The sequence below is a fragment of the Pleurodeles waltl genome, chromosome 4_1 (assembly GCF_031143425.1).
Source record: "Pleurodeles waltl isolate 20211129_DDA chromosome 4_1, aPleWal1.hap1.20221129, whole genome shotgun sequence".
NCBI lineage: Eukaryota > Metazoa > Chordata > Amphibia > Caudata > Salamandridae > Pleurodeles > Pleurodeles waltl.
In genome coordinates, this window is record NC_090442.1 from 372,588,989 (window position 1) to 372,604,309 (window position 15,321).

At 40.8% G+C, this 15,321-nt stretch overlaps 1 protein-coding gene across 4 annotated transcripts in view; it reads right to left on the reverse strand.

Annotated features, from left to right (window-relative positions):
• ABCC9 (ATP binding cassette subfamily C member 9) overlaps window positions 1-15,321 on the reverse strand; it is an 843,291-nt gene that overhangs the window by 571,115 nt on the left and 256,855 nt on the right. For all 4 annotated transcript variants that reach the window (XM_069228541.1, XM_069228540.1, XM_069228543.1 and 1 more), the window contains one exon: window positions 12,735-12,836. In XM_069228541.1, the coding sequence (XP_069084642.1) occupies window positions 12,735-12,836 (102 nt within the window). The remainder of the gene's footprint in view (window positions 1-12,734; window positions 12,837-15,321) is intronic.

Here is a 15,321-nt window from a genome sequence, read left to right on the forward strand (position 1 = left end):
AGTTTTCATCTTGAAAGAGATGAAAACATTGCTCCCAGAAGCATGGAGATGCTATTTAAATCACTGCTTGCTGGAGCAATGCCGGCTCCCACAGGAGATGGGAGCTGTGTGGGACTGCGGGGGCTCTCAGGCTCCACCCGCAATCCCCGATGTAAAAAGAAAAATTAAATAAATACATTGTTAAGGTCAAACTGCATATCTGCAGTTCCGCTTTGACAAGTTATCTGATGAAGATGGTTGAGGAACAATAATAGTTGCAAAGTAACACACACAAGGTCACTGGAGACATTAGCAGGGAGTCTCATAAGCAGCTGTAGTATAGGAGATGCACTATACATACACCAACGAAGGAGCACTTAAAAATTACTCCAGTTGGGTAAACATTCTGCATGAAATTGTGGCCTCCTTGGATAAATACGCTGGGCAGGATTCATTATGGCATGATGATCATTTGACAGAAATCAAACATCAACAGGAAGCACTTACAGATATAAACAAAGCAGGTGCCCAAGTTCAAGGTCCACTTCTTATTGTTTAATCAGCTTTATTAAAAGATCACTCTTCTCTAAGGTACTAATTATCCTAGTTGCTTGTGCATAGTCAAGGCAAAGCAAGTGTGTTTTCTCTGCATTTCCACCTTGAAAAGTTAGCTGCAATCCTTGATGGAGATGTTTGCATCCTTGTTTTTTTTCGAGTGCAATATCTCTTGTACTGACTGTGACAAGTGGGTTATTTCTTGTCAACTGCTGCTAAGACCCAGCCCTGCACATCATGTGGTTGGGTGGTTATGGAAGGTTGGCTGGAGGACTGGTATTTGGTATTGCCAAAATTATTACAGATCACCCAGGTTATTTAGCTTGCAAATTGCCTGGTATGTTCCTATGTGACTATACTACTTTGAAGTAATGGGTGGTTCTGGGGCATAATACCCATCTACTGACATCAGTGAATCCAAACTGTGTTTTGTCAATTATAGCTCTTTTTAACATGTTTTGTTGTTGACTAACATGCATGATGTCGTAGCAGGTGCATGCTCTTTTATGCATGGTTGAACTTGGTTTTACCACAGCCATTGAGAAAGTATTAAAAGTCAGGCAAGTGAGCTCCCAGACTGCATATTGTGTTGTTTTGAGGATTTTGTGGTATGAAAGGCCGCTAAGCTCTTTAGCTGAACAGTGTATGATAGGGCTGGCACAGACGGGTTAGACTTCAGTGAGACTGCACACTGGTAATCTTGAAATAGTATCATGACCAATCACCTTCACAGTCTTGATGATATATGTCAGCACTTGTCCTTTCCTTTTCAAGCTCAAGTTATTATTGTATGATCAAGGGCTAAACAATTTGATACTATTTAAATATTGTAGAGTTGGCTTAGGTGGGAAACCTCTGTTGGTGGATAAAATGAAATGATAAATTACCCTTAAAACACAAGGACTGATCCTCAATACACTTTTCTCTGTGTTTAAATGGGTGCTGATCAAGATAAGCTAAATCAGTTTCCATTTATAGGAATTTTCACTAGAAGAGAGGCCACATCTTGATGGCACTGGAGACACCATAGGAGGATTTAAACAAGGTCCAAAGACATGCTATTAGTGCAACCTTAAATGCACAAATAAGAAATTAGAGGTGAGTTAGCCTCTGCAAATATCTGGTACCATCAGAAGACCTCAACTGAGGGTCTTGAATTGAAAAAGTAGGATTTGGACACTGGATCCATCTCTGACCCGATTATTAGATTTTATGGATTTGGACACCTCAGAACTGAGGAGGAGGGGTATGGTAAGAATACACACAGTCAGGGCAGTAGTCTTGGCTTTAGAGCTGTTTTTTCTCATCACAACTTTAACCTCCATCCAGGCATTCTCTTTTGAAAGCCAAGGTAAGACAATTTAAATTGCAATATTTGTTTTTGCATTTTGAACTTATATCTAAAAGATATGAGTATGATAAGTATGCTATGTGAGAGTGGTTTTAGATGTAGAAAAGACGTCATGCAGTATATCTTGAACATAGAACACCTACTGTAGTGTTCACTTACAAATTAGGTACTACAACCTTGTAAAAAACTGTTTGACATTATAGACCTTGTATAATGCTGAAAAATGAAGCTGTATGATTGATACACATAAGTATGGGAGAAGGAAAGAGCCCATTATATTCAGGGCCGCTGAAATTATACGTGAGGGTAGGGCCAAATTATTGGAAAGTGTTGAGTGATTTATGCTGCAGGAAAAGGCAAATTATGCAGCGTAATGCAACATATTTTACTATATTACTTCATTATTTTGTTACTTGTGCACTGTTTGAACATTGGTTGCACCTTTCTAATACCAGTTTAACACCCAGATATTGCAATAAGCAAAAGAAAGGTGACCAGTCAACCTTTGCAAAGGGTCTTCCTCTGCACAGCAACACGTTTCTGTATTTTTGTAATTTTTGAACTGTTTGAGAAATAAACGTTTTTTTTGTTAAAATGTGAGGTTATGCAGCAGATAATGAATTATGTGGCAGAGGTAAATGTATATTTATGCGAAAAACACCATAGCCACATATTCGCATAATTCCAGTGGCCATGATTATATGGTACTTCAAATTGTTTATATATAGTGTTATATTATATTTTAGTTTATGCTTGAGTTAGAGGTATTTTTGTCTTAGGGGTCTACGTCACATGGAAAGGATATTTTAAAAGATAACCTACAAGTGGGCTATACTATAAAGACCCTCAAAACATTTGAGAACAGGAAAGAAGGCTATGGGTTAGTTAAAGGCTTAAGCTAAGAATTTGGGTTTAAAGTTAGATTTAGGTTTTCTCTGTATGTTAGGTACAAAACAGAGTATCTTTCTTAATGAATGTTACTTTTTTTTTAATTGTAATCCTTAGTGCTCTTCCGACATTATTGACTTTATTGACATTATTGACTTGTCATAGGGATTCATAGATAGAGCCGCCAACATGTGTTTTGCCCTCTGCAGAATGCAGCCCTATGGCTTTCTCAAGATGCCACAAAAGAAAGTAATACTCAGTCTTGAAAACAATATTCTCCATGATTCAGCCTGACTAGCTGAACAATATTTTAGAGGAAGTAAGTTGTTGGTTTTCTATTCCTGGAGGGACCTGGTCTCGGAGCATCATGTGTAAGACAAAATACTGTCACTGCGGTCATGAGGGAAGGAAGCCAGGACGCATTAACCTATACCGTGGTTTCTTATTCTATTTTAGGTGTGAGGCATATGTACCGCTTTAGGCACACACATACAGGCGTTGACTTGATTTGGATTCTTGAATCTGCTTTTCCTCTACTTGCCATTTGGTCTGTGATCCTGTCCTCATGGTACTTTATTCATGGGTTGAAGTACTTTAAATGGCACATGGGGGTTCGACCAACAAGAAACAAGTCTGAATTGCTTGTTTTTCTGTTGTAACACAAGGCTTCACATGGTACTAGTGACAGTTCATCCACTCACATCAAAACAATCAGTGAGCGGCATTGTTCCCTGAATTAAAATTCTATGTCAGGACTGGAGGAGAGGACTATGCTATCCTTTCTCCACTTTATTGAATAGCAGCCGTTTACAATAACATTAACAAACTACTACTCCCATGAAACCTTGCGAATCAAGGTATAAAAGGAGAAAAAAATCCAATAGAAAGAAGGTGAATAACATACCCAATCAAACAGTATTCGTCCTGAACATAGTCCATCATCTGTTTCCCCTCCTCCTCTTTCTTTCTTTGCTGGTTGCAGCCAAGATAAGTTCACTCTCTCTTTTCTATATTTCATTAACACTGTTTATTACTGTTTATATGGTATTTTTATAGTGTTATGGTTAAGATAATTCATATCTTTTACTTTTACAATATATTGTACGATGTTATATTGTCGCTATCAGCCGTGGGAATGATTCTGCTCCTTCGCGGCTTTGCTTTTATGTGGTGCGGCTCTCGCAACATTTCTGTTTTTCCAATGGCCACTAGGTGGCGTGTGTTAAGAACGCTCGCACTGAAGTGAATATACAGCTTCGAATTCCCTCACATTGGGAATAAAGCTGCGCAGAATTTATTTCGGAGCCTCCTCATCTGGAGAGTTACGCCCCAGTTTCCTTTGGGTCTGTAAAGATAAAATATGTTCTGTTTTGACGCTCCATGTTACCACACGGGGTCTGTACTATTCTTCTTATGCCCAGCTGGGGTCCGTAAATTTGGGCATAATATTAGCCCTTGTGGTACACACTCCCAGGTGAAAACCCCTAATATCATCTCATTTAATGCACCAGGGATTCAGTATTCCGGGCTGAGACCCTCTATCAGTGCAGCTACGCCCATGCATATTTATCTAGGCTGACACCAAGCACCCCCTCTCATTCATCAAGGGTTTCTGCCCATACATATTTGATAAAGGTGTATCCTCTAATTGACCTCCATTACCATTTAATGTGGTATTTAACACTCTAACTATTTCTCATTCCTAATGGAGATTAATTATGAGGAAGAGTTCTATGGCGATGTAGATGCGTCCATTTATAGAGCACTGTCCAAGGCCATTAGTCCGCTTGAAGACAGATTTTCACAACAGATTGTACGTGTGTGTGCCAAGTTAACATCTTCTTCCCTAACTCCTTCAGCATCTCCTTTACCATCTCCTTGATTTCAAGTCTTCAACAATCTGCGCAACTCCAGCAAAGCATCGTCATGACGCAGGAGTTGATCATGATGTTTTTGACTGTGTCAAACACTCTTTTTTGTCCTAATTAGAACCCCCTCTTTCCTTAGATGCCTCAGGTCTATTATCTGTTCAACCCCCACTTCCATATCCATCAGTATTCTGAGTGTTCTTATGATCTGGATGACGATACCATTCCCTCTAGACCTTGGCTCCCTTCTTCTCAACTTCCACCTCAGGATTCTGCACCAGATGTTGCTGATATGCTGGATCCTGATGGGATTGTTCATCCTCGGTCTTCGGAATGGGCCCCGTCTGACAAAGTTGTGAATTATGCGGCGGGACGCATCCGGAAACCATTGGAGAATGAATACTGTAATTGCCTCAGAGATGTGTGCCCCTTACCTTCTTTAATGGATGAGGTTGCCCTAACTCCTGAGTTGGACCCCAGAATGTCCACTTTCCTACAAAAAGTTATTAAAGATCCAAAGACAGGAATTTATAGATCCTGGCATGCATGCCAGGACAAGTTCCTGGATGTCCTGGGCCTGTTAACAAAAATCTTAGGCATGGCTGAAGATGCCAAATCCTCAGGTTCCTTTATATCTCCAGAGATTCTCTCAGGTTGAAAGCAACGTACTATTATTTTCCTGGGCAATGCAAACTGTGCCCTTTCAACTGAGCGTCTCCGCTCTTCATTGATGAAGGTAGACCCTGGCTAGGAGACCTGGCTGATTCCGAAGCGGGGGCTGTTGCTCAAGGAGCATTATTTGGAGAACCCTTCATTGGGAAAGTTTGTGAACACATTCACATCATTGGATAAGGCACAATCATCTACTAAAAGAGTCTTTCCCTCCTGAATTTCCAATGGGGCCGGTCGAGGCAGGGGCCACTCGGATGGCCGTGCTCATACACAGAACTCTTTTAGAAGACAAGGCTCCTGACAAGGACAATTCCAAGGTCAGACCTGTTTCACCAATTTCTACCCAACAAGAGGCCAGTGTTTCCGAGGTGTGGGTGGTAGAGAAGCATCCAAAGCCTCCTATTCCTTTCTAAAAGTAGGGGGTCGCTTGTGAATATTACCCAGGCCTGCGAGTCAATCACAAGGGATTCGTGGGTCTTAAAACGATCAGAGGTTTTCAGATAGAATTTTATGGCACCCCAAAGACAGAACTTCCTTCCACGTCCCATTCCTTTTTCCTGTCATGACACCACTTTGGTGGATGCAGCGGTTGCGGCATTGCTAAGCAAAGACGCTATTTTCACTTCAATGTCACATCCTTGCGGTTTAATCTGCAATCTGTTCCTGGTCAACAAAGCCAACGGGATCAACGACCAATCATCAATCTACACGAATTCAACGAACGGCTGGTTTACTGCTATTTCAAAATGGAAGGTATTCACCTTCTTTGCGATGTTTTAAATGATGCTTATCTGACTATACCTATTTTCCCACCTCACAACCGTTTTCTCCAATTTGTCTGGTTAAACCAAACTTTCGATTTCTCAACCCTTCCGTTCGGTCTATCCTCAGCACCATGGTACTGCACAAAGGTTCTCAAACTAGTGGTAGAACACTTCAGAGTGCAGGGGATACGCCTAATTATATGCCTAAACGATATGCTACTTTTGGCTCAGTGTCCCAGAAAACTCTCCCTCCATTTGCAGGTGGCTGTCAACTTACAACAACAGCTCAGTTTTGTATAAACAAATCCAAATCCCTGTTGGTCCCTTCTCATAAAGAGGTTTTTCTAGGTTTCACCATAGATTCAGTCTCTGTCACTCTAAGTCTTCCATCTTGCAAAATGACAAAGATATGTCATGAATTGCGACACACTCAGGCCAAACAACATGTTTTACTTCGGCAGTTAGCTCACTTAGTCGGACTCCTTTTGTCTTCTATCCAGGCAATCTTTCCCCTGCCCTCTCCACTATCGAGCACTACAGTGTCTAAAAGCTGCACATCTTCGCAGAGGTCTGACATACTCTCAGTCAGTTCTCCTATCAGAGGAATCACAAGAAGAGATCTGTTAGTGGTTTTCACACATGGAGGCCTGAAACGGGAGAACAATCTTTGGCTCCACCTCGGAACTTGTCATGGAATCGGACGCCAACAGATTAGGTTGGGGCGCGCAGTGTGGAGATTTTTCCACCGGAGGATTATGGTCTCCGGAGGAACAAAAATTACATATAAACTGTCTGGAGCTTTTAGCTGGTTCTTTTGCAGTTAAGTGCTGGACCAAAGATTCAATTCAGTCATGTATTCTCCTGAAAATGGACAACGTGTCAGCGAAGCACTATATTAATCACCTAGGCGGCACCAGATCGAAGACCCTTTCTAACCTGGTGACCAGTTTGTGGCAATATTTCCTGGATCAACAAATTCCGGTCACAGTTCAGTACTTTCCTGGCGAAGAGAACCAAATTGTGGATTTCCATTCCAGACACTTCCGAGAATCCAATCTTTGGAAACTCCATCCGGATGTTTTTTCGTACCTACAGAATCAGTGGGGTTCATTCTCGGCAAATCTATTTCCATCCAGGTTGGATCATCAACTTCCCAGATTCTTCAGTTGGAAACCAGATCCCCTGATGACAGCCATGGATGCTTTTGTCCAAGACTGGAGCCAAGAGAGCAGATATCCTTTTCCCCCTTTTGCGATGATTACTTGAACATCCACTCAAGTCCAACGCCAACAGGCCAATTTGGTCCTGATTACATCCATTTGGAAGTTTCAAGTCTGGTTTCCAGGTCTTCTGGAACTTTCTTTGGATTTTCCAATCTGACTCCCCCTTTTTCCCGTGCTTATTCTCACCCGGACCATATGCCACATCAGATGGTTCTGGAGGGATCTCTATTTCTGACGGCGTGGAGAATTTCAGGGGACAATGGTCCATCCCGGGCCTTTTACAACAAACTGAAGAACTTTTATCCAAAGCATGGGCTCCTCGCACATCTAAACGCTACAGATCAGAATGGGTTCGATGGTCCCAATGGTGTTTTCAATGACGTCTCAATCCCGTGGATGCTGATGTAGTGCATGTACTTAATTTTCTAGCCAGCCTCACTACAGATGGTATAGCATATCATTCTATTAATACTTTTAGGTCAGCTATTTCAGACATTTTGGACATTCTATGGTGGCTGGCTCTCCTTTGGGAGAACACCAGGTTGAGTGTCGACGCATTTGAGGAATCAGACTTTTCCTTCCACCAGAACCTCGTTATTCATCCCTGTGGGACGTCAATCAAGTACTGAACTTATTTTTGGCCTGGCAACCTAACCAATATCTGTCCAGAAAGGAGCTTGCAGCTAAGTTGGCTATGCTTCTCTGTCTCATAGCCTGCAGAAGAGTCTCAGATGTCCGTGCCCTAGATATTTCAAATTGGTTTTTTTCTCCATCTGGAGTTTCCTTCACAGTAAATAGACAAACAAAATGTAACAGCAGAGTAATCTCTTATCCTGCCTTCCCAGACTTCCCAAAGCTATGTGTTGTTCGTTGCCTCAAAGTGTATGAGAAATTGTCTTCGGAATTTCATCCTCCTGGGAGCGTCAACTTCTCATTGCTTTACAAAAGCCACATAATGCGATATCCTCACCCACTATTGCTCGCTGGGTTTGTTGGGTGATGCAAGAAGCTGGAATCAATTTGTCTCTTTTTGGTGTGCGTTCCACATGTGGAGCCATGGATTCTAAAGCGTTCAGTCTAGGTGCCTGATTGGAAGATATCATGAATGCAGCAGACTGGTCTTCGCACTCTACGTTCAAAAGATTCTATTTCAAACCAGTTTTTGAAATGGCTCAATTGGTTGTGGACAAGCTTTGAATTAGCATAATTCTCATCTCTGGTCCTGACATAGAATGAAAAACTTCCTAGCTATCGTAACAGAAAGTTTCAATTCTATTAAGGACCCGGAGGTGAGGAATATCCTGCCCTAGTTTTTTCTTCATTCAAAGAACCCTCCCCGTAGCTAGTAAGTATTACTCTAACTGCTCATTCATATTGATTCTTATGGTGATTCCTCATGTTCCTGAGTTTAACACCTGTTGTTTTCCTTTTCTACAATTTTTTTTTCCTTTAAAATACCAACTTCTCTATTTTAAAAACCTGTCCTCTCTTCTTAGGAACTGAGATGGTTTACAAAATGGATGAGAATGAATCACAGCATGCATCACGCGACGAAAGAGGAGGAAGGGAAACTGATGATAGACTATGTTCAGGACTACTATTGTTTGATTGGCTATGTTATTCACCTTCTTCTTATTGTATGTTTTTACTTTTTTACTTTGCTTCCCAAGGTTTCATGGGAATAGTATTTTTTTAATGTTATTGTAAATGACTGCTATTCAATAAAGTGTAGAAAGGATAGCATTAGTCTCCCATTTTGTCTAGTATTATTCTTTATCTCAAGCAGTGATGCAGGGGTGTAACTGAGGCCCCCACAGTCCCCACAGAGCGGGCGGGAGGGCCCCACGCCTACCCATACTGGAGGGGGGGGGTTCTCGAGCCCCTAATGATGTGAGTGTGGGGGGGGGTGTTAAGCTCATCTTGCAGGGGAGATGCCATATGCTTTGATACACCACTGCAGTGCCGTGCTTAGGGGTCAGATGTAGGTCCATTTCATTTCGTGAGAATCTAATTGTGACTTTTTGCGAGTCGCAAATAGAGACTGGCAAAATTAAATGTACAAATGTGTCACAGAACAATTTAGCGATTCCTAATGGGTCGCAAATGGCCTACCTCATGAATATTCATGAGGTAGGTCGCAATTTGCAACCCTATTGGGAATGGCCACACTCATAGGGATGGTGGCCTGCTGGGGACAGCAGATCACGATGTCTGTGACTGCTTTTAAACAAAGCATTGTATTTAAAATATAGCCCATTTTCCTTCAAGGAAAACGAGATGCATTTAAAATAATAAATGAAAAGTTTTCTTTTCATTTTTAGGCAGTGGTCTGTGGGACCACTACCTGATCTGAAAAAATATTTACACATCCATTCACAAAGTAGAAGGGGTATCTGTGGACCTATTCCTGTTGGCGAATGAGTTACCACCACCTTGAAGTTGGTGGGAACTGCAAATGTTTTGCAACCGTATTCACGGTCGCAAAACATTCGTACTTGCCAGTGCAATTTGGTCTTAGGAAGGGATACCCTAAATATACCCTTCCTAATACTGAATCGCAAAAGCAAAATACGATTTGTTAAACAAGTTACTGAGTAGCATTTTGCTTTGGTACATAGAAAAAAGCATTTTTCTGGTTGGAAACGGTGCGATGGGTTGTTTGCGACAGGAAAAATGCTATGTACATCTGGCCCTAAGCGCAAGTAGTTCATTCACACTCAGATTGTCTGTGCCTTCGGGTGCTTCTACTTTTGCATTTCTCATTATAGAGGCAGTGCTACAAGTAAAAGAAAGTATACGAAAAAAACAGGATGCTATGCGCATCACTTACCTATTTTGGCGCAAACCTAGGTCGCTGCATTTTTCTCTGTTTCTAATAATGACATGCCCTGTTTAAGAAAGGGGAGCTATCTGCTGGGAACTGAAATAGATACAAGCCCTTGTCAGCATGATTTTAGCTACATCTGATAACATGATTCTAAATCAATCACCAGCACTGGCTGTGAGCATGTTCCATCAACAGTCCAGGGACAACCATGCACGCTGGAGCCACGCAGGAATGAAAGATATTATGTGTCCGATATGGTGTGTGGTGAAAGGCAGAAACTGACAAAAAGTTTTAAGTAGCTATGCATCACTTTTGCTCGACGCAGTGCCTGTGTTGTGACCAGAAATTCGACGCACAGCCCTACTGGATCGACACACAGCCAAGCCAGAATGATGCAGCCTGACTTCCTGAGTGAAGAATCCGCAGTGCCTGCAGTGCAACAGAAAATTTGACTCATCACCTACCGGATTGCCGCAACGTCTGTGACTTCGTCCTGCACACCCAGGATTTCCATGCATTGTCCCTGGGCGTCCAAAGATCCCTGCATCGCAGTGAGGAACCAAGACTGACCGCCGGATTTCAACGCAAAGCCCCTTGCATCGTGGAAAGAAACAACGCATCATCTGTGCCACATCGGAAAATCCGAAGCACACCTTATTTTTCCACGCATCTCCTCATCTGCAGTCCCCGTGCATGATCATTTTGATGCAAACCAGGTACTTTGTGCAAACAAGAAACAACTGTTGACTTTTAAGATCTAAGACTCTTTTAATCTTGCAAAGGTGATATCTCAACTTGTGCTTTCTGAATCTTTATCGTTTTGACCTTAATTTAACTAGATAAATATCCTATATTTTGCTAAACCTGTGTGGTGTTTTTTTTGTGGTGTTCTTCATGTGATATTGCATGATTTATTGCACAAATACTTTACACATTGCCTTCTAAGTTAAGCCTGACTGCTCAGTGCCAAACTACCAGAGGGTGGGCACAGGATAAGTTAGATTGTGTGTGACTTACCCTGACTAGGATTGTGGTACCTATTTGGACAAGGGTGTATACCTCTGCCAACTATAGCCCCCATTTCTAACAACAGTCAAAAAGGCCTGTGCTGGCCAACACAGAAAAATGTAGCAACTGGGGTCATTTATATTAAAGAAGCCTTCACCCTTGTCTTCCTCTGGAAATTTACATTTTTACATTCTCAACTTTTAGGAAAACCTTTGTAGCTTCTACCCCAGTGTACTTTCCGAACTTTCAGGTAAGACTTCGTGGACACCAGCCGCAGGATCGAGTTGTGAAAAGACTCATTACAATTTCCAGTCAGATCCACAGCCAAACATGTACTAACAATTGGTATGCTGGTTTTCTTCCAGGTGGACAAAGCTCCCTCCGAAACTAGATCTTGGGACGCTCTGAATTCCTTGGAAGAGAAAATCCAGCATTATATAGACTCATTTTGGTAAGGACCTGGAACGCTTGTACTTTAGGGTCATCAAGAAGCTATCTTTCTTAAACCTTGGAGAAACATTCACATCCAGATATTCAGGGCCCAATTGAGACACTCTCTCACAAGCCTTCATCTATCAGATGGTAATTCTTCAACCAAGCTGGCTGTTATCATTGGTTGTGATTGGTCCTTTCAGTTGCTTTGCGGTTGTTTTTAAAGGGGTGACTCAGCTCTGATTGAAGATGTTCCCTCAGCAAATGAAGCTGAAGTTGCTGTACTATTCCCACTTACCTTTATATACAGGGTTATTCGGTTCTTGTTTTCCAAAGGTGTTTTGCCTTAAAAACATTCTCCAAAGTGACGGCTCTAAGCCATGCTTTGCTTTTTACTTTTAGATCTAGGCACACACTGTGCTGTCTCTCACTGGTTTAATCTCTTGTTGGAGCACTGCTCCAGATATAAGTGGATACAGTATCCTCTATATGCTCACATCTGGAATTTGACCTCTTCAGTTATTTCACCAGCAGCAAATACACTACAAATATCTTACCTAAGACCAAAAAAGCGACATTATTTCAAACTTGTTTTTCATTTGCTGCTGGGAACAGTTCAGTGATCCCAACTGCCAAAAGATCAAAATATAAAATATTCAAAGTTCGAAATTAAAGTAATTATGTGGAATAAGGCAAACTGAGGGATTTTGTGACGATTAATACTTCTGGATTGTTGAAGATATGGAATCACACTGATAAGGTGCTTTGGGAAGGACACCAACAAGTTATAAACAAATGTGGGACATTCGGATCTGGTAGTCTGCTCGTAGACCACTGTGACTGGTATGTCCAGAATAAAACTATTGTTGGATTTATAAAATATCTAAATTTTGTACAGTAGTTGCCATCATCCCAAACTGACTACCGAAATCTTACCTGCAGAATGTCTACAAGCAACTCCTTAGTATGCAAATGCATTTAAAATTATCAAAACCTGTTCTTAATACACGGAAAAATCTGAAAAATAATAATAATAAAAAAAAAGACCTACAATGTTTTAATTTGGTTTCAAGAGTTACACTAGTGTAGAACATAAAAACAACTGTATAAACGAAAACCACTGAAAAGGATCATCATGTTTTAGACTTCTGAAAACAAATTGCCCACCTCTGTTTGTTAAATGGACTTCCAAACGTTATATTCTCCTCCACTGTGGCATTCAGTAGCCAGGGTTTCTGAGCTGCATATGCAACAGAGTTTCTATTTTTGCTGAAGAAAGAAAAAGAAAGTACTTCAACAAAAGTATTTCAGTAGTAGGTGCAAACAATATATACATTTTTTCCAGATGATTCATGAAATGTGTCTACAAGGGTGAGAGGGCGATTGCGAATCTAAGTGAGAATCTGATGGGAATCATCAGCATTTTTAATTGCATCAAGGCATTCACCACACTTTTCAGAGTTGCATACCAGCTATTCACACGTTCAAAGGCAATGGTCGGTACCTGATGAATTCCTTTTTCTAGCAAGAAATCTAAATATTAGTGGTGCTAACACAGGTGAGTTTAAAACATGTCTGACAAAAATTGGGTTATTAGTTTCAAAACAGGCAACACTCACCAAGTTACTGAAGACAATTTCTTTAGCCAAAGCCCACTTCTTAAAGATTTTTTTTCTCAGTCTTGGTGGCTATAGCATAAGCAACAGCACTTTCCAGAGATGTACTGTTAAATTCAAGCACTACCAACAATCTTAAACTAAAGAAAACGACCTTGCACTGCAAACCCAAATTAGAAAACTAAAAAATACACTAAAGCAAAATGATTGAATTTGCATAATAAGAATCATAGCTATCAAATGTTAAAGCTTTAGGGCAAAACGATCATTAAAAAGGTAAAGTGCTATTGTCTGTGATAGGCAGTCACACTATGCAAGTTGTCCCGGTCAAATGCTTTACCTTAGGACCTTTAAGCCTATTTAGCCCTTTGTGAGCTGACGGTCAAGGCTTTCCGCCAAGGCAACAGAGGAATGTAATCCTCCACCTTGGTGGACAACAGCCAACCATATTTAGATATATCCCCCTGCCTGGCAAAGATTTCTGTATGTGCAGAAGCACTGCTGTGTGTACAAGATGTTCAGAGTACCTGCACAGCAACCTTTTTTGTTTTAAAAAACTAATTAGGAGTTTTCTCAAAGTGTCTGGGGGATCATTTATTTGTTTTCTTGTTTGGGTGGGCCAGGCTTTCCTTGGCCTTTCGAAATAGGAATAAAACATATGTTGGAACGGCCATAAACAGGGTGAATGGTCTGATGTATTTTGACTAAAAGTCCTACAGTCAACAGTGCCATCGGTCTGGGATAGCCAGTGGGGTCTTTGTCTGTGGAAACATCACAGACCTGCCTTCCTGGGCAGAGAGGACAGGCCAGTGGCTGCCGGAGAGTAGGATCATTAACTACAGTGTATTGTGTATTGCCCTTTAGAGATGCAATGAGAACCAGTTTTGACCTGGACAGCCAAAGTATATTTTATAAAGTTACTTCTCCACTTAGGTTATCAAAAATCATCATTAGTAAATTCGATTTTGAAAATTGACTGGAAAATAACTTTGACTAATTTTTCTAGAGTTTACCAGTGTCAATGTGTAGTTTAAAGATTTTAATTATAACTAGGTATGTCTCCCTAGAAAATGTTGCCCATGTCTGCTCAGTGAAAACTGTTTCTTGGCATTCAGTCACTGTGAGGGATCACAATATCAAGTATGTAGTGTGTTACTTTTTTAATACAATAAGCACCCTCCCTTGTGTGCCTACATGGCACAAATAATGAGTGTCTTATACATACACAATATATATGTAATTTAAAAATATGTTCTGTTACGTGGTACCTTTCCTTTTTCCATGTGTCACTACAGTGATTTTAAACTGCAGCTCAGGCTGAGCACAGTGGTGCTTCTAGCAGCCATAAACTTTACAAAGAGGGCATTTTCATTATTGGGAGGTCTTCATTTATAAGCTGGTTTGAAGTATTTCAGGGTAAGTTGGAAGTAACTATCTGTTGGAGTATGACGTATTAGAATCAAAATACACAACAGGGCATGATAAAATCGCATGGTGCACATACAGCATTTGATCAGTAGTATTGAGCCATTGAGAGTGTTTTTTTTTAGGGAAACGTGTTTTCTAATGTTGATTCTGATGGTGTTTTAACTTTCCTGTTTTCATTAACCCCTGACGAAGAGACGGTGCAAACTTACAAAATACAATTGTATTTTGTAAGTTTGCGCTGTTTTTGCATCAAAAAGCGGCGCAAATGCGGCGCTAAAAGAGTATAAATATGGGCCTAAATGTTATTCAGTTTTTGTTAAAACTGCACATTCAGGATTCCTCTGAAAGATGGTTTGATAACTTTTGGAAAACCAGTGTCAAACCAACTGCCATTGTAGTCATTTGTAATGCTCTACAGTGCATCATTTCTGGCAATTGAATCTGCCCAGAGCTATTTAGGTTATCTTGTAGAGCAAAAGAAAACATGTGACTACATTTAATAGGTAACATGGATATAAATTCATAGGTGAATATGAACTGTAAAGTAGACCTTTACAACTCTATTGATATATATCAGAGAGACCTGAAGGGGACTAACACTCAGGAGTTAAAAAACTGCAGAAATGCAGTCATGCCAATAAACAGTAAATCCATAATATATCAGGTTTGTAATTCCTCTTCAGAACTGCATTATTACTGTGCCTCCACTT